At 47.1% G+C, this 19,314-nt stretch overlaps 2 protein-coding genes across 2 annotated transcripts; one reads left to right on the top strand and one right to left on the bottom strand.

Annotated features, from left to right (window-relative positions):
* Positions 1–1,760: 1,760 nt before the first annotated feature.
* Positions 1,761–11,016, bottom strand: EIF3L (eukaryotic translation initiation factor 3 subunit L). The gene is made up of 13 exons (XM_085048798.1): positions 10,916–11,016; positions 10,644–10,692; positions 10,345–10,555; positions 9,673–9,752; positions 9,359–9,420; positions 7,984–8,053; positions 7,318–7,391; positions 6,280–6,451; positions 5,868–6,022; positions 4,918–5,088; positions 3,366–3,863; positions 2,740–2,820; positions 1,761–1,999 (listed from the first exon to the last, which is right to left on the bottom strand). The coding sequence occupies exons 1-13, from the start codon at positions 10,946–10,948 to the stop codon at positions 1,961–1,963; spliced, it is 1,695 nt and encodes a 564-aa protein (XP_084904924.1). The 5' UTR covers positions 10,949–11,016; the 3' UTR covers positions 1,761–1,960.
* Positions 11,017–11,275: 259 nt separating this feature from the next.
* On the top strand, positions 11,276–18,704 carry ANKRD54 (ankyrin repeat domain 54). The gene is made up of 8 exons (XM_085048799.1): positions 11,276–11,571; positions 11,929–11,976; positions 14,000–14,098; positions 14,561–14,632; positions 15,039–15,086; positions 15,206–15,330; positions 16,178–16,285; positions 16,953–18,704. Exons 1-8 carry the CDS (start codon positions 11,310–11,312, stop codon positions 17,025–17,027), a joined length of 837 nt encoding a protein of 278 aa, XP_084904925.1. The 5' UTR covers positions 11,276–11,309; the 3' UTR covers positions 17,028–18,704.
* Positions 18,705–19,314: the final 610 nt, after the last annotated feature.

A 19,314-nucleotide genomic window follows, 5' to 3' on the forward strand; every position in this document is an offset into this window, starting at 1 on the left:
GTCCCGCTCAGTTAACCTTCAGCAGTCCCTAAGAGGAGGCTCGGAGCCAGGGAGATCAGTGGATGGTCTCTGTGCATCCTCTGGAAGCTGCTCTGGCAGATGGAAACAAACCAGCAGCATATTCACATACCTGAAAGCAGCCTGTAACCACCAGAGTGTTTCAGATGATAGATACACGCATTAGAAGTCTGTAATTCCAACATTCCATCAGATTGTAAACAAACCAAATCTCAGTAACACACTGGATTCCTTTGCTTATGCTATGAACTAGAACTGATCATGGAGATACCTGCCAGGGGTTCTTCTGTTGTGTATCACATCCATCGGAGCACATGTGCTGGGAAAGATTTAGGCTTTGGATAATAAGAAAGTAGGGCAGTTGCTGTTGACAGCTATGCTTACTGTGCTGCTGTTGGCAAATACACAAAAGGAAAAGTGCCAGCCCTAAAATCAAAAAGGAGCAGATTCTGCTTGGTATGAACACAGCTCCCCACAGGCTGCTGCAATGCAGTGGCATCTCAGTCCTTTAATTTCTTAATGATATGGCTGCCTCAAACCCTCCAGAACTGGAGGCAGTGAGCTCCTAGCATCTGTAACACTAACAGCAGTAGCTAGAAGGCCAACACGTATTGCCCATTTAATCTCACTGTGTTGCCTGTACCGTGCCTGCCTGAGCTACTTGACTTTGTGATGGGAAACAGTTTACTTTTGGGCAGTATCTAGGGCACTCCAGGACTTTTCCTAGTCTAGGAAACCTGACTCTCATTCAAACACAGCATATAATCCAACAAAGGCTAATTATTCCCTACATCTAAACAGAATCACACACACAGAGCCAAACTGGACTGCTAGGACCCCCCTCTCAGTGGAAAGGAATGAGAGGGAGAGGTACACAAAGAGGCAGGTGGTGTATCTGAAACACATTTTGTGTAGCTTTCTATTACACATGCAGGTTTTCCTCTTGCACCTGTTTCTACCACTCAAACACCAAACTATTTAAAGATGGCAAAAGGGAGAGAGGGTGTGGAGAGATGCAATTCATTCTTTGCATTCTCTTTCCCAGTATTTGTAGGTCCTTGATTCCCCTTTATGTGACTCATTTTCAACCTTTTTTTCCCCATTTTCAAGGCACTGAAAGTTTGCAGCTGGAGAGCAGGGAAAATTTGCATTTAAAGGGTTTTAATAAATTAAAGGCCCTCAGGGAGTTTTCCAGAGAAGCTGAACTCAATTAAATTAAGGGCCAAGTCTTGGGCATCACTTCTGCAGAAATCAAACACAACCTCCAGCAAGGACATTTCATCAGATGACCACTTAATATTGGTTCAATGTTCAGAAAAATTCTCCCCTCTCCTTTAAAAATATGACAATCCACTTTGAAGCATTTCTACTTCATAGCAAGTAAAATGAAAGAGGGAAGGCAAAAATGCAGCCTTCTAAGAAAGCAACTACAACTCAGGTCTATTCAACGCATAAATAGGAATAGTTACTAAAAAGCTAAAAAATAATAATATTAGCTTGTACCTCTTTCCACATCCTGTGAAGACACTGTGGAATAGCTCATTTTGTTCCTGTTAATCAGTTCTGCAGCCTTCCCTGCTTGCTATGCACACTGAATGTACAAAGCACCTAAAGAAATCTGCTTCCTATTATTACCTGCAGCAACATGGACCAACAAGAGCACAAAGCAACAGCAGCTGCCCATGTCTCCAGATGCAGTTATATTCTTCCACAGAGGAAAAATACAAGAGTACAAATGCTCATCAGGAAAATTCCACTAATTTATTCGATGTCTCATCCTTCGCAGCATAGTTGGAGCCAAATAAGTCTGCATATTTAAATACAAAAAACCTTCAGAGTCACAGGAGATTCCAGAAATGCCAGAACCCTGAGCTCCCCTCCCTCTACACAGAGAATAATCTCTCCCACCCACTTCTCTGCCCAGGCCTGCACTACGTCCACATTAAGGTCTCTGGCCCATCTTCTTCAGGGTTCGGTTCAGCTGGAATTAGAGAAAGCAAAGGTCAGAAAAATACAGTGATTTGAATACACAGTGATCTGAAATCCCCTCAGCAGACTCTATCCAATTCCTCTTAACTCCTTCCTCTCCAACTCACTGACAAAGAGAGCTGTCCAGCAAGTGCAGTGTGTCAAGTAGAAGGGAAATATGTAGAACTCTCTCCCCTCCAAGATAGCAGAAGAAGATATGGGAAGAAGAGAGGATGCAAACTTGTAACAGTGGTATCACAACCCTGTATTAAGTCCCCAGATCTCAGAATTTTGCCTCCTGAGTTTCCAGTGCGGAACAACCTCTGTTGGGGGAGAGTGGAGCAGTGACAGAATGTCATCTCCTGGCCAAGTGCAATGCTGAAGCCAGAAATCTTTGAGACCATTTTCTAGAGCCATAGTTATGAAGTTAGAGATACAATTTTGGTTGTGTCACTGATAGGAACCCCACATTTATCTAGCGACAATGGAGCCAGCATCCCTGGACAGTAAAACTCTCCTCCTTTTCCACTGTGGCTCAAATGAGCACTTCTCACAAAAAACATGCCATTCTTCAAAGGCCAGCAGCTGCTGCTTAGAACACCTGCCTTTGCCCAGTGCCTTGCAGAGCCAGGACTCAGTCCAGCATGGAATTACACAGCTGTCTCACAAGTGTGGACTCTCAAGGGTCTGCACAGCACAGTGCTTGCCCCATGCTTCCTGCAGAGCTACACTGCTCACCCACCCAGGCCTCACCTCCTCAAACTTGTGGATCTGGCGGATGAAGAAGTCCCCATAGCGTCGAGCAACCTTTGTGTCTGCAATATGGATCATGTCCTGGGAAAAGAATAGCATGAGATTAGGAAAAGGATGGTGCTAGCAGGGAGACAAGAACTGCCAAACACAATGATGAACCTAAGGGGCTTCACCCCAGCCATGGTTCAGCATCACACATATCTGACCTGTGCTAGTCATGCAGCAACTATTCAGCTCTCCATGGGCTCCTTCCCTATACCTTTGCCTGGGAAGTGTCCCCAGTTAATGCTGTATTCACTTCCCACATTCTTACCCATTGTCTATTTTTGTCTTCCCTGCAGCACTTTTAGCACCTCCCAAACCACTGACAAACAGTTCCTTCTCTCCTGGGGAAGTGTTTGTTTTCTAGATACACTGATTGCCAAAGATGTCTGTGATATTCCATCACTATTCATCCACTGGCACTCTTTTTATGCAGGGCTATACCTTCATTGTGGGCAGCCAAGCCCTATACAGGGCAAAGGAAGTAGGAATGCTTCCCACAGAATGGAGCAAAACTAGGTGCTGCCAGTTTCAGAATTTCTTGGGTGAAAGAATTTCCCAGCCAGCAAGGGGCAGACACCAACCTTGTCAATATAGAAGTCAACCTCAGAGGCAGACTGGAACTCTCCATCCAGGGCAGATATGCCACTGGTCCATACCAGGTTCTTCATCTTGTGCTTGAAGACGAGCAGCTGGATACGGAACTCCTGCTCAGTGAGGTCTAAGAAGCCAGCCAGCTTCGCCACGGGCATGGTGGTGTAGAGCTTGAGGAAGCTACGGATGGTGGAGAGCTGGGCCTGCTGCTGAACCTCATCAGCAAAGACCTTGAGCTGCTGCAGGAAGGGCTCCTTGTGGTAGTTGGGGTGCACATTGTCATAATTGGGCACCACGGGGGAGAGGAACTTGGGGCAAGCGTAACTGAAGAGCTCCTCATAGACCTGCGCGTCGCCCTTCTGCATGCGCAGCATCTTGTCGCCGTACTTCTCGCGCAGCTGCAGGTGGATGCTCTCGTCGATGCGCATGGGGTACATGGTGAGGGCGATGGCCAGCAGCGCGTGCATCTGCTCATTCTGCTTGTTGATCTGAGACAGAGAGGAGACCTGTCAGCTCCACAGTGTGCTCAGGCTTTAGGGGGCTCAAGGGAGCTGTGTTTTGCACAGGAGGATCCTTTACAGAGAGCACTGATGGTCCTAATGCTCAAGGGGGAGAGCGCAAAGAAGCAGTGCCTCTGGGCAAAGCAGATGGATGAATGATGTATGAAGGCTCCTATAAATAAAAAAGATGGCTCCAGAGGAAGGTGCAGAGTGAATGCATCCAGAGCCATGCACAGAAGTGCATTTGACTGTTTTGGTACAAGAATATGCAGAGAAGGGAAGGCATAGAGTTTAACAATGTCTCCTGGCAAGAGACAGTTATCAGGGAGGTCACTGAAGAAAAGACTGAGAATGAAGATATATCTGAGTGTGCGATGAAATGGACAGCTGTGTGGTTGAAACAGATACACCAAGTTTTTGAAGTGCTGTGGAATTCAGACTACAGGATTTGGCTAAACAAAGAATTAGAAATTAATCATAATTGTTTTCTAGGTACACTGACTGCCAAAGCTGCCTGTGATATTCCATCACTCTTCATCCACTGACACTCTTTTTATGCAGGGCTAAAAAAATATAAAAAGCAGACAGCAGGTAAAACACCAGGAGGTAAGACAGCTTAGGTGGAAAGAGAAAGAAGCTTTGCTACAGCCATGTCTGTGAATGATTATCAGATAATGGAAATATATCTGCCAATGGCAGCAACCTGAAGTGCAGGACTGGACTAGGAACACAACTGAACATGAAGGAGCATGAACAAGAGTATCATTAGCAGCTGATACTCACTAACAGCCCTGCCTAGAGGGAGAGTGCAGATGGACTGAGACAACAGTATGGGGAATTCTCAAAATAACTATTAAAATAGCTAAGAGAAAATATCGGCACACATGGCAAAGGAGTTCAGAGGATCCCCAATCACCACCACCGGCAAAATCTAGGAAAATAAAGCTGCACTATTAGACGTCAGCTATCAGGTGATAGAGGAGGGACAGGAAAGAAGACAGCAGCTTTGCTTTTGGGAAGTCTAGTCTATTCTACCTCTTACCATCTCATACTTGTAGGTTGTCCTCTGAAACATGCTCTTGGTCCTCTGGATGTAGAGGAGGATGTTGGCAAAGACTCGTATGGCATCCTGGTACCGCCGCATCATAAGGTATGCAAAGCCCACATAGTAATAGGTGGTCACCTGGCACTCAGGCACCCGAGAGTACATGCTCTGAGAAGGAAGGAAAGAATAACATGCTGTGTTAGAGGGGAGACAACAATCCAAACTGCTTGTTATCCAGAATCCAACCACCTCTGCTTTCCCTCCCATCCCAAATACAGAAAGGTGAGGGTTAATTCAGGATACTTCACCTCCCACCCATCCCTGCAGCAGCTTCCTCACTGTTTTATTAGATCATCCCATTTCCTATGTTTTCCAGTTTCAGTTTCCTGCAAGCAGAGAACTCTTGCACCGTGCCTCACATTGCTCTGCTCAGTTCCCTTTCCCCCTATTTCATTCCACATCCTGTGCCAGACAGCACATATGTAGATCTGTGCCAAGCCTCAGTCCAAGCCCATTGCAGCTGGACTTTTATTAGCCACCAGCAGCACCAAATTCGAAGGCAGAAACACCCAGGGTGTGAGTGGGCATGGTGAGAACAGAAGTCAAAAATACCAGAAAGTCACTGACGAAGAATGTTATGTTTCAGGTAGTTACCACTGCACTACCACTTGCAGTTCCAGCAGTATTCTCTGTAACAACACTGCCTTGCACAACACAGCAAACCTCCTAAAAAACTGGGCAATTGTGCTGCAACAGCCATCAGGCATTATCATATGGCTTGACTGAATGCCAAAGCTTCAGCTGTGCTCAACTACAAAATCCCGACAACTACAGCAGATACAAACAATTCCTCAGCTGGAAGATTCAGCATAGCAATTTTTCACCAGCATGTTTGAGCAGAGGCATTTGGAAGACTGCAAAAGAAGAGTTAAAACATGTTGTATTACCTTCTTGTTGAGCTCGATGTTCTCCAGCACCTTGATGGCTTGGTAGTAATCTCCCAGCAGAGAGTGCAGACGCAGCAGCCCAACCAGGCTGAAATAGCCCAGCATCTTGTAGAGGGAGTGGCGCCCATATTCACCAGCCACACTTTCAGGGTCACCTAGGGAAAAAAGGAACCACAGTGCCATCCTACAAGGAAACAAGTTTCCCTTTCAATACTTTTACATGTAAGAGCAAAGGGAGCAAGGCCTGAAATGCAATCACTGGCACTTCTCATCTAAGGCCAACAGAACCTGTTCCCAGCCAATCCATCCATGGATTATGGGTTTGATCCAGCTCCCAAAGTTAACCAAGTTGGGTCAAATCAAAGCAAGGCAGCAGAGACACCAGAGCTGCTCTGCACCACCCAAAGCTCACCTCCACTTGTATAGACCTCCAGCTGTCGGTTGATGTTGGATTTGTCCACCAGAGAGTGCAGCACATTAAGGACACTGTGGACATTCCAGATCTTGGGGTTGGAACGAAGGAAATCAATTTCCTCTTCAGACTTTTTGGCTGTTTTACAGCGGTACTGGCTGAAGGACTGGAACTACAGGAAAAAGCAGAGACTCAATGATAAGCAGTTTGTTTGGAGAGGCTCAGCTAAGTGCATTAAGCTTACAACTTGCTGACACAAATGCATCACAATAAACTACAAGTTGCATGGAAAAAAAAGTTTCATGTGAGATCACACGGAAATCAAGATAGCATATTAAACCAACTTTAAAGCACATAAAAAAAATTATACAGAAGGAAAAGGCCAGGAGACAGATCGAAACAGAAATGGATCTGTTAAACAATTAGGATGGGCAACTGAATACAAATTTGCTGTCTTGAACAGGCAGAAAAGAGAATGACCAAATTATAAGATGTGCTTGCATACACACATCTTTTTTCTCTGTGTTTATACATCCTTTTTTGTTCTCAAGTCTGACGAGACAACACTTGAGGAATTCCAGGCAGCTCTATAATAAAAAGTTACAGAGAAAGGAATATATTCTCTATGGAGAGAAAAACAACAGCATTTGAGATCTGTACTGCTGCACTCAGAACAGTAAGTGGAAAAATATTTCTTAATGTCAAGATCTCAGACCATAGCTTATTTCAAATCAGGTCATCAATCTCTCAGTGCAAGCATAAAGGCCCTACTGACTAAGAAAGACAGATCTTTTGTTCTGAAACAGAAATAGACACAAAAGTTCAGGATTCCCCAAAGAGCACCCTGTAACTCAAAAATCTGTACATTTACAACTACTTCATCTACCTGGCAACACAAGAGTAACAGTGATCACCAAAGATCTTCAACCTGTGATGGTACCCTTGCTATGGAAATCACAGCAAGGGAAGAGATGGAAAATGTATACAACTAATAAAGGCAAGGCCACCCCAAAATGATCCAGTTTTATAGTCACATACCTGGTATATGAATTCATCAATGATATCCCAGAGCCACTGGTTGGGCAGTTCCAGAGGAGCAGGGCCATCAGCATCTGCAGGAGAATAGATAAGAGGATTAATACCTTGAGCAAGAAGATTTTGAGAACTGGAGGAATAGACAAATTAAAGAATGTAAGAAACGGGAGATGCAGCAGCAGATGAATGTAGCTTCCACTAGGGCTGTGGTATGTAGCTTTGATTACCTCAGCTTCCTTCATTTTCAAAGACTGTGAACATGCACAGGGTTAATCTCTAGAGTGTGACTGCTCAGCAGCATCAACTCTCAGAAGCTGCACACAGACTGTAGGGGTTTATCCTAACTGATCCAATCTCCACATGAGGCTTGGCAGGGAGTCACAAACACTAATATTTGTTCCAAGAGGAGTTAACAACAGTAAACAGTTGTGAAACACTGCAAGTTTTCTCTAGCTTACAGCTTCATTTTACTTTTTAATAAAGATAGGTGAAGCAGTTCTCAGCAAGGCATGTTTTACGTCTAAGTACGTTTTATTTTTTACAGTATTTCAGAAAGCACTGGAAACTACTTCTGTTTTTTGTGGTTTTAAATTCATGGATATAAACTGCTCTTCCATCCAATCTCTCTCTCCAAAACAGACAAACCAGAAATGAACTGCAGCAACTCACTGAGGATGTAGTTGAAGAGATTGCAGTAGTTGTAATAGGACTCAAATCTCTGCTCCAGTGTGGGCCCCCCCTGCAAAGAGAAGTCAGCACAGTCTGCTTCATTTCAAGCAGGGCAGCAGGGAGTTCATGGGCAACAGCATAAGAAGGACAGTCACAATAGTAGAGGGTCTAGTTCAGGAGTGCTAGAGCCAGTATTCAACCAGGACACCCACCAGAATCACCCAGAAAACCCAAAACTGTAGCACTACTGTCCCACAGAACAGGGATGACTTTTCCTGTCCAGGTAGCTTCTCCCAGGATGATGGAGCAGTCAAACTTCCTGTGAATATTCTGCATTAACCTTCCCTGTTCCCCTCTGCTGTTCACACTTAAAAACTTCCTGTTACCTTCACCAGCTTTCTTTCCTTCTCTACTCATGAGAGGCCTTAATAAATAAATGCACAGTTCTGTTTCTGGACAGCATTTCTAAACACTCTGACCTACTGGTTCTTGTTTCAGCTGGAGACACTGAGTCTGAGAATCACTAACAGCACAGCTTGAGAAACCAGTTTCTCTTGTTAAAGTCTGGCTTGAATTAACACAGCAGCCTTTTACAAGTGCCCATTTCTCCACCCTCTGGTCCACAGTAAAACTACAGTTATTACTTAGTGACCCCATAAGTCATGCATCCATTCTGATTTTTTCCTTTAAGAACCAAGTACTATGGTTTTCCCACTGATTTCAAAGCAGCTTTAAAAAACAAACAAACAAAAGGTTTGTTCTGTTTCACAGAGCATTATTCCTTTCATTTCCTTCTTTTCCATCCTTCATGGTATCCATGTTTCCCTCTTCACAAAGGGCACTGATCCCATGTGAGTATTTTAATCACAAATAATGCAGCTTCATCTTGTGACACCCCTTCTCACCCACCTGCTCATTTGAAGAAGAGTCACAAAGAAACACACAAAAGCAATAAAAGGGAAAATTCAGTTACCTTCCAACACCCCCTTCTTCTCTAACTCACTAAGCATTACATTTGATGTTAGCAACAAACAGCCTCCTGAAAACTCAGATCCAGTCTCCTGATTCATCTGGGCTACCAGGGAAACCTGCACACTCATCACCACCAAGCTGGAAGAGACAGCTAACAAGCCTCAGACAGACATTCAAGTCTTTCTTGCTTTTCAACAATCAGTGAATGCTTACTAAATTAACAAAAGGCAACAATTTTAAGCTTCCCTAAAACCAACGTGACTTATAGCCCATGAATCCATCCAATCCTGTCTTGCAAAGACCAGGGGACCACTGATACTGTAGTGGCAGCAAGATTTGGCAGGTTTGCTGGCACAGAGAAGCTGGCATGCAACCCACAAGGAGACACAAGACCAACACTCACGCTGACTTTGGCATAGATGTGCCTGTAGTACAGCTCCTTGTACAGGATCAGGAATACAGCATCTGGAAAACATGGCAGAAGGGGACATTAGCAAGCCACAAGGCCTATTAGCCTCCTGCCACAACAATAAAGGGAGGCACAAAAAGACTCTTTGCTCAAGTCTGACTTAGTGACAGGCATCTGCTGAAGGAGCTGCCAGAGTGAACAGAGGTGACTGACTCAGGCAGCAGCAACACTGTGATCTGCTAACTCAGGATCAGAAGGAATTCTGCTCCTTCTCTCTCTGACAACCAAAGAAAAAGTGGAAGACTCACCATTTCCAACTTGAGGAGCAATGGCCTCTGCCTCTGGCCACGGAGTGTTCTTAAAAAACCTTTCTGTTAGTTTTGTCCAGCTGAAAGACAGACACACATGTGGTATGAGAAGCCACTTCTCACTCAGTATGACAGTGCTAGAGTCAGAGATGACAACAGAGAGGTCTTGGACTTGGTGAAAGCTGAGCAGCACCACCAACCCCTGGCAGTAAGTCCAGTGTTGAAGCAAAGAATGAGAATTACAAATTAAGCAGTTAGACTTCAGTTTATTCCTCGGGCACAAAACAGCCCTGTATGTCACTTCACATTCCCTTTATGGTAAGGTGACACAGCTAACCATAGCAGGAGTGGAAGTGGCTGTTGGGAAGAGACACACAAGTTACAACTCACAGCTTTCTGAAAACTGCCTGACTAGCACCACTGCCTCCTTTTTGCCTCCCCACCTGTTAGGCCAGGGCTGGTGCTTTCCTTCAGACAGGTTACAACTCACCTATACTTATGTTAGCCTAATGGGCTGAAAATACCTAGGGTTTATTTTTCCCCAGCAACCAAACCAAACCTGTTTTAGAGAAAGCCCAAGTTTGGAACAGCACTGGTAGTAATCAGCCTTTTCTTTTAAGGGCATCACAGTTTAAACAGTAATTTCTATTTGCTGGAAGGATAGTATTGTACCTGTTCTCATAAATATCCTGGATCTCGTACACTTTCTGGTCAATAACATCACTGGAAACACGGCTGGCCTGGAGCTCGTACACCTTCTGGTCAATGAGATCTGACACCGTCTTGTGAAAATACTGGATGAAGTTCTTGATCACTTCGGGGATCACCTGGTAGGTCTGCTGCTCGTACTGGCGCTCGTAGGCCAGGTCTTGCTTGGGGTCTCCTGCGAACAAGGAGGCGCAGTGAGGCAGCCGCTCAGCCCCAGCCGGGCGCAAGCAGGCCCGGGGCGCCCGCGGGGCCCTCACACTCACCCGTGTGCATGTCATAGTCGTTGGAGTACGCGTACGGGTCGTAGGCGGCCTGTGGGGAGAGGGCGGCAGTGAGACCCCGCGAACAGCCCGGACACGACCCCCGCGCCCCCCAGGATTCCCGAGCCCCGCAGGATTCCCGAGCCCCGCAGGATTCCCGAGCCCCGCAGGATTCCCGAGCCCCGCAGGATTCCCGAGCCCCCCAGGATTCCCGAGCCCCGCAGGATTCCCGAGCCCCGCAGGATTCCCGAGCCCCGCAGGATTCCCGCCCGCACCTCGTTGTCGTAGTCCTCCCCCGGGTAGGCCATGGCGGCGGCGCGGCACGGAAAGGGCTCCGGGCGGAAACGCGGGCCCGGCCCGGCGCGGCCACAGGGAGGGGCGGGGACAGCGGCTGCTGAGCCTTTCTATTGGCTAAAGCAACTGCCTGTCTTCATCCCGCTGAGCCGTCATAGGCGAGCTATGGCCCCGTCCTCTATCTGATTGGAGAACACACCTGCCCGTCAGGCTCTCCAGTCCCAGCCTCCACTTCCCGCCCCGCGTCTCTCCTACCCGCTCCCTTCCTATTGGCTGCATACAAGGCTTGTGTAGCCACCCATTGGTCGAGAGGCCGCGGCCGCCCTGTTGCTATGGTGACGCCCCGCCCCTGCCCCCTGCCCGGGCCGTGACGGGATGGAGGCTGGCGGTGGGGCTGACGCGGCGCCCGGCGCGGGGCTGGAACCGAAACCGGGACCGGGACCGGGACAGGGGCCGGAGCCGGAGCTAGACCTAGAGCCGCGCGTCGCGCTGCCGTCCCTGGGGACGGACGGGTCCCTCGGCTACCTGCACGTCCTGTGGCAGCGGGAGGAGCCCACGGGCAAGATCCCGGCCCGCCGCCTGCGCAGGGCCGCCCGCCTCCACCGCCGGCTGGGGCCTACGGGCAAGGAAGCGCACGGTGAGCGGCGGGCGGCGGGCAGCCGCTGTCCTGCTCCGGAACCGCCCTCCCTTCGGCCGGCTCCGCACGGGGCAGCGGGAGGGAGGACGGATCTGTTCGGCGGGCGGCTTGGGAAGATATCCCCGGTCCTGCCAGGGGAGGGTGCCCGGCGGGAGTGGGCGGGCTTGTGACCGGCTTTGGGAGGAGAACGATCCTTACCTGGAGTCTTAATCTCCTCCTTCCCCTTCTCTGCACTGAGCCAGCAGCAGCGTGATGTGGCCTCGCACCTGGTCTCGGAACACCAGGATGGGATGTTTCGCTAGGGAAACGTGTCTTTTTCCTCTGTGCTTTTTAGTAATTGCTTTCTCTCCTCCATAGCTCTGAAAAGGCTGCGTGAAGCTGCCAACAGCAATGATTTGGACACAGGTAAGGCTTCTGTCAGTCCCACGTAGGACCTTTTCTTGGAAGGGCAGTAAATCAAGGACTCCACTTTGGGAGAGGAGGAAGCGGGTGCAGATAGCTTGTGGACAGGGTGCTTTAGATGCTTCAGATCTAGAAAATGCTTTTTTGAAGCCTGGGTTTGTTCTTTGAGGAGAGTGGGGTTGGTTATAGTGTTCACTTTTTCACTGCATCTGGTTTATGGTGTTTGCTTTTCCTCTGCCTGGAGCTAAATCAGCACTGCACTGTCCCAACTGCTTTGCTATGTTCTTTTCTCTCCCACGTTTTGTTCATTGAAGCACATCAGAGTTAGTTTATCAAAACTTGAAGTTTCACTAGTTTCCCCAAGCTGTGTTTCTACAAAAGTAACTTATGAGAACTTTGCAAGATGCTGGATAAGAGTAATATAAGAATAACACGCTATTTATAATTAATAAATAGATATTGTTTATGACTAAACAATTAATTTAAAAGGCAATTAAAACCTTTAACTAAAATTATTTTAAAGTTCTGTCATTTCCAAAAATTCCCCCTTTGGAAGTGATCTTAATTGTCCTTTAAAATTACTCCCACTTAAATCATTGAGTATCTAGCAAAACTTAAGACATTAAAATGCAAAAATTTTGTTTGTGTCTTGTTATAAGATATGATAGATCATTCATTCCCAATGAAATTCCAAATTGGGGCATTATTTCTTTTAATAATATCTTGGTAACTTCTCTTACTTTGCTGGTGCAACAGGGAAAAGCCTCAGGCTATCCAGAAAATGTGTCAGCTAAAGCCAATAGGTATCAATATCCCTCTTGTCCAGGTAACTCAGAAAAATCAATTTGCCTATTAACTCCAGGACAGTTTCCTCTTTTTGTAGTCTCTAAAGGAGGTTTTTTGTAGGACTTTGGATTGTTTTGCAAACATATTTTACATTTACTGACTACACTTTTGATGATTCTTGTCATTTTTACACTAATTTCTTGATGCTTCAAGTTACCTATAATAGCTTCTGCTCTCCCATGTGTTTCTCTGTGTTTATCTTTGGCTACTTGTCTCATCACTGTTTGAGGTACTAGGTATGGTATCTCATTCCATTTCTCTTTATTTTGGTAAAATAACAATTGTAAATATAATTTTGGTGTAAACTACCACAAACTGGCCATTTTTCTTGATTATCTAATAAATAATGTGCCCACCAGGGGGTACAATGTTCTGTTGACTGTTTCTGAGTCAAAGAATTGCTTTGAAACTCTTCACAATATTGCAAAATACAGCCTAAAGGTGAGCATTTGGGCATTCCCCCTCTTCCCGGGTTCGAGAAGAAAAGCTTAGTAAATTTAAATTTCAGCAAGCACTGAAACGGACAGTAGAGAGCGCTCTGTGCACACAAATACCATTCCAATAATTAAAACGGTAGCAGCTGCTGTGCTAACACCAAAGGGAGAGCTCTGAGCAAACAATCCTAGCTTGAACAATTTACATTACTGAAAAACAAACCTTTACTACACGCCAAATACCATAAAATTCCCAGTAAACATACAGTTACTTCAACACTCTTACAGGAAATGAATTTTCATACAGACAAACTCAATTTATACTTGTAACACACACTCATTACCACACACTCCCATTTTCCAGCACTAACACATACCATAGGCTTTAATGAGTACAGAAATGCCTGAGATGCAGCTGACTAAAACTAAAAGTTAGCCCCACATCCTTCCAAACCTTTTATATTCTTCTGTGGGTATTTGCTGCTGATTATCCTTGGAGCTTGCAAATTTGTCTAGGTGGATCCTTAGCAGTCAGAGCTGTTGGCTTCTTTTATGGCAACATTTGGAAGGTGTTGAAGGCTGAATCAGAGGGTGGAGGTTATGCTGCTTAGGCTGGTTCTGCTGAGCTAGGATGCTGGCAGGAGCTGCTTCAAGTTGACAGCATGTGTATCTACCCCCAGAGGAGCAGACAGCATTACCCTCTCTGATCAGGTGCTTACCTGCTTTCTTCTCCTTGGTGCTGTCAGTGCAGCAACTCTTGGAGGATGGAGCTGACCCGTGTGCTGCGGATGACAAAGGCCGGACAGCCCTGCACTTTGCTTCCTGCAATGGCAACGATCACATCGGTGAGTGGGGAGAGGGACATGTGTCCTCCAGCTTCACTGTGGCAGGGGTTTTGAAGAGTGCTCTTTATTTTGATTCAGCACTTGTCAGAGGTTGCTGTTTTCTGTTCCTTTTGTGTTAAAGTTGCCAGCAGAACTCTAGCCCAGGGCTTGCCATGTCTGCCTGCTGGAGGGAAGAGCAGGACCTCCCATTTCTAGGGCTGTACTGGTGCAGAGGGAAGGGTGTCCTTCCTCCAAGTTCTTTGCTTCAGGGAGCCCAGGACCATTGGCACTGCCTGGCTTTGTGCTGGGTCCTTCAGCATTGCTGTGCAAACCCCTGTCCATGTCTCAGTAAGGAAGCTGATGAGCTGAACAGAAGCACCTGTTAGGCAGCCTGGTGGCTGCCACGTGGACCTATGGCTCATTTGTGCCTGACCTGTGGGGCAAAGGGAAGAGACTGATGTGGCTGTGTTTCCTTGTTTCTAGTCCAACTGCTTCTGGACCACGGGGCTGACCCAAACCAGAGAGATGGGCTGGGCAACACTCCTTTACACTTGGGTAAGTGGCACACAGATGAGTGTGCATGCAGAGAGGTGAGGTGAATACCACCTTATTGTTCCTTTCCCCTCCACCTCCCTTTTGCCTGTGCCTCATAGAATACATCCCCGGATTTAAGGATCTAGGAGGGACTCTTTATACTTGCTTAGATTTACTCCTCACAAATATTTAGGGTCAGAGAAAAGGTTTGAGAAAATTGATTTCCCTTCCTCTGCCAGCCCCAAGGAGTGCAAGATCTGTTCCAGAGAAAGTACTCAGGCTTGAGTATGAGATTACCTTAGCATTTGGGCTGCTGCTCTTTCCCGTGGCAAAGAAGCCCTTTGGGAAGCAGCAAGCCCTGCTCTTGAGCAGAAAGTCATTTTTGTCTGTACCTCTGAGTTGTGTGTCCTGTGTTTTCCCTCCCCAGCTGCCTGCACAAACCACGTTCCTGTCATCACCACGCTGCTGCGCGGAGGTAACATTTCCTCTATAACAATTACAGCCTGTCCCCTTCCTGCCCTGCCCTGTTGATACTTCCCAGGGACACCAAATCGTGATGATAGACCTCACTGTCCTTGCTCATGCATCTTACAGGGGCCAGAGTTGATGCCTTGGATCGAGCTGGCAGAACCCCACTGCACCTCGCTAAATCAAAGCTAAATATCCTGCAGGAAGGACTCTCCCACAGCCTGGAGGCCGTACGCCTTGAAGTGAAACAGGTAAAATAAACCGTCCACGTTCTGGTATGGTGGTGAAGTCCCTGGCAGCCTTCTGCACCCTTTACTTAAATACCTGTCTGTAGGCTCTTAACTGCTCTGGGAAGACTTTGACTTATCCTTCCATTTTCAGAGACTTTCCTTTTTCCTAGCCTCTACTCTAATTTTTTCCAGGGCCTCCCTTGGCTCTGGTAGGCCAAGGATGTATTGAGTGTCTGAATTCTTGGGCTGTATGGAGCATTCTCTTTTCTTCAGCCATGATGTCAGAGAGATGCCTTGTGGTAGGAGAGGGACCACAGCACGAGGCTGTAGCTGTGGCATACACATGCTCTGTATTCCTAGCACAGTTTACTCTGCTCCATTATGTGGAGGCATGGAATAGGAAAGCACTCCTGGAGCTGCAAATGTATGGGCCATGGGTGTCACTTCGGGAGCCACATAGCCACGAGGATTTTTATCCTCTGTGCACAAGTGGATCCTGCTGGAATAGGAAGTCCCTGCTCCTCACAGTGAAGGAAGCTAACTAGCCATAAAGAAAAGCTTGGTGCTTTTAAGGCTAGACCATATGCTGCTTCAGCTGGGCTTATCTCTCTTCCCTGTTCTTAAGTCAGGCACAAGGATCACAGCTAGTCCCTGTGTGGCTGGTGAACGCCTCTGGTGACTCACTGGACTCTGATGCTGCCATTAGTGCTATGCAGTTGCTTTGCCTGTGTTTGTCTCTAGGGGTCATGTACTTTGTCATGTGCTGCAGCATCAAGGCTGTGTGCTTGGCAATTTAAATTTTTCCTGTAAAAACATGCCAGCCTGGTGTAGCTCTCTGATGTTCGCTTCTTCTATTTGTTTGTTTCAGATTATCCAGATGCTGCGGGAATACCTGGACCGTCTGGGGAGGCATGAGCAAAAGGAGCAGCTGGATGACCTCTGCTCCAGGCTACAGATGACTAGCACAAAGGAGCAGGTAGGCAGCACTGAGCTACTCTGACTCACCTCCTTGCGCTGGGACTCCTGCATTTAGGAGAAGGCAACTGCCTGAGCAATGGGACATTGAAGACATGGTTATTGATCACATTGGGTCAGGTTTGCAGCTTGATGACTCATGGTACTCCTTTAGGTAAAAATTCAAAATGCAGAAAGCATCATTGTGCCTAGCAGCTCAGCAGGGAAGCTGAGGATCAGATGGGCTGAGGGCACAGTCAGTCTGAGGCCAGATCAGCACAGCCACACAGGGTTGCAGGGCCTGGGGGTTTTTTTCCTACAAAAGACCTGCCCTTAGAAATAGGCTTAGAAGAAACAGCCCTGATATCGTTGTTGAGTTTTGAGTAATGTAGCAAGATGCTTGTATTTTAAAGACTGGCTAAATCACAAGTGGAGGTCAAGCATCACCTCCTGAAGAATAGGAAGAAACTCTCATTGCTTAGATTAGGGCTTGTTTGATCATGAGGATAGCAGCCCTTCTGCATGATTGTTGGCACCAAAGGGATCCTGTCCCAGTGTAAGCTCAGCATGAGCATTACTGGCAGTTCTAGTTCAAGGGTGGTCCCTGCTCTGGGGGGATTTCTCTGTGGTGGTGGGTGGCTGCACAGCTGCATTCCCTTCCCTGACGGCCATCTGTATTCTTTTGTCAGGTGGATGAGGTTACAGACCTCCTGGCCAGCTTCACGTCACTCAGCCTGCAGATGCAGAAGATGGAGAATAGGTAATGGGCTTCCAAATCTTTTCCTGATGCAGCAGGAGAAGCCTTAGAGAGAAGAAAAGGAAGCTGAAGTTTGCTTCCCAGATCGCTGACTAAACATTGCTGCCAGCGGCCATTCCTGCCACGCTGCCTCTCCAGTGGTGCTCAGACTGTTCCTGTTGGTGCTGCCACAGCTGCCCCATGGGGAGGCAGCAGGCTTTGCACAACAGAGGCAACAGAGTGCTGCAGCTGTGACTTTGGGGTAAAAGAGCTGCTCTACTTTTTACCAGATGGGCTGGCGATGAATAGGATACCCTTTCCAGAGATATTTTGCCTTCTCCTAAGTATGTCAGCTCAATGTAGTCGGTGGCCAATGCCCTGTGCAGTCACCAGCCCTGACTAGTGCACTCAGCAGCTGGCCAGCATCACAGAAACAGTTGGAACAGGCACCTTTTGCCACCTCCATGCTGCCCAATTGCATGAGGGAGAAAGTGAATGCCTTGAACAGCAGAAGGCCTTGTGCTATGAGAAGAACACACCTTTAATTCTGCATGCTAGAAGCTGAGCAAACATACTGCCTTGAGAAATGTGCACTGAGGCTAATCCTCACCTTCCCTGGAGCCTGCTTTCAGAGGGCAGAGAATGTGTCTGGTTACAAATGGGATACAAAGTTTTTCATGGCTAGACTAACAGCTTTTACTGGACACATTTTTTAAGTCACTGCTGCCAGTTAGTACTTAAATATTACTGTGTAAGACTTCCAAAAAATATGCAGGTACACTGCCAGCAGGTCAGAGCTGCCTTGATGCAAGAGTAAAGATTGGAGGGTGACAGTCTTAATGCAATTCTAGGCAGACATTCTACATCTTGCAAAAAAACCCCACCATACCTAACATTTGTGCCTCCTGTTGCTGGCAGTTGTGGAGGCAGTTGTTCCTGTGCAGAGGTCCAGTTGTGACAGGAGGTATTGTGCATTCAGCTCTATTATTGGGCTGGGATGGAGGTGGATTTAGCTCTGCCTCAGCAGCACCCAACCCACTACTCAGCCATTAAGTGTCTCTTGCTTGTCGTGGAGAACCTTAAGTGCAGCATGAGAAACAAATTACAGCTTATGCTGGCAGCCTGAAATGCTGCGGCTTTGAAGGATGCAGGGAAATGCACTTGCTGCTCTCTTGCTTCTGCCCACTGTGGTTAGCAATGAAAGTTTAGGTTGCTTTGTTTTGGAGCAGGAATCTGTGAAATCTCATTGATAGGGCACCAACAGCAATAGGGTGACAGGAACATGTCCTGTAGTAACCTGAGTTCCCACCTGTGTAGCACACTGTGGTGTGCTGGTAGCCATACTCACCCCACAGCTTGGGAGTCACTGTATTATTAGGATTCAGCTTAAACGTGCAGCAGCCACAGTTTGGAGCATTCTTCAGAGACCTTTAGGTCAGCATACTCTCTGATATCTGCCTCTTGTCAAGGAAGAGGCTAAGTGGACCTCTGCTCAAAGCTGAGATACCAGGAATAGGCATGGCTTTTAGATGGGTTCATCTGTGGGGTGCTGGAGGACACAACTGGGGCCAGCAGACTCATAGCTGGGCTGGAGCTGTCACTGTGCATATTGATACTTCATTGTGATGGGAAGGATGTTGAGAGGGTGGGAGACAATCTGACCTTTTTGTATTTTCAATTTCAATAAAATCCTGTTGGCCTTTTATGATTCCTCAGCCAAGCTGCCTTTTTCAGAGCAGCCCCTTCTTCTTTCTTTACTTCTGTTCCAGGCCCCATGCACAGCACTGGACTTGGTAACCACTACTTTTCATACCTGGTCCTCAAATCAGAAATGACAACACAAAGTTGTTTGAGTTCAAACACCACCCTGTTTGCAGATCGAAGTACATGATTGCTGGCTGACCTTTTCTGATCCTGACTCCCACTGCCAAGAAATCCAAACTTTAAATCTAGGTAGTTGCTGTGAAACGGTACAAATAGAGGAAGGAGAATCCCAGCAGGAGGGCTTCAAGCTGGAAGAGGAGATACTTTGCAGAGAGGAAAAGCAGCCTTGCCCAATTGCTCAACTCGTGCCTTGCCCCGTGCTGGATAAAATGGTTGTACCCTGAAGAGACAACAAGGGGGTGAGGGGCTGGGGAGGGACATCTGGGCAGGGCAGAGAATTTCCAGCGTGGCCTCTATGTGAGGAGCAGATGATGTTCATACCCAGTCTTTATGTGAGGAGCAGATGATGTTCATGCCCAGTCTTTACTGAACTTGTTTCTTCTTTCACAGCCCAGTCTTAATGTCCACATACGCCTAGCTGCCAGCGCTTC

Source organism: Lichenostomus cassidix, chromosome 1Aa, assembly GCF_008360975.1.
Source record: "Lichenostomus cassidix isolate B80296 chromosome 1Aa, HeHo_3.0, whole genome shotgun sequence".
In the NCBI taxonomy this organism is placed as follows: Eukaryota; Metazoa; Chordata; class Aves; order Passeriformes; family Meliphagidae; genus Lichenostomus; species Lichenostomus cassidix.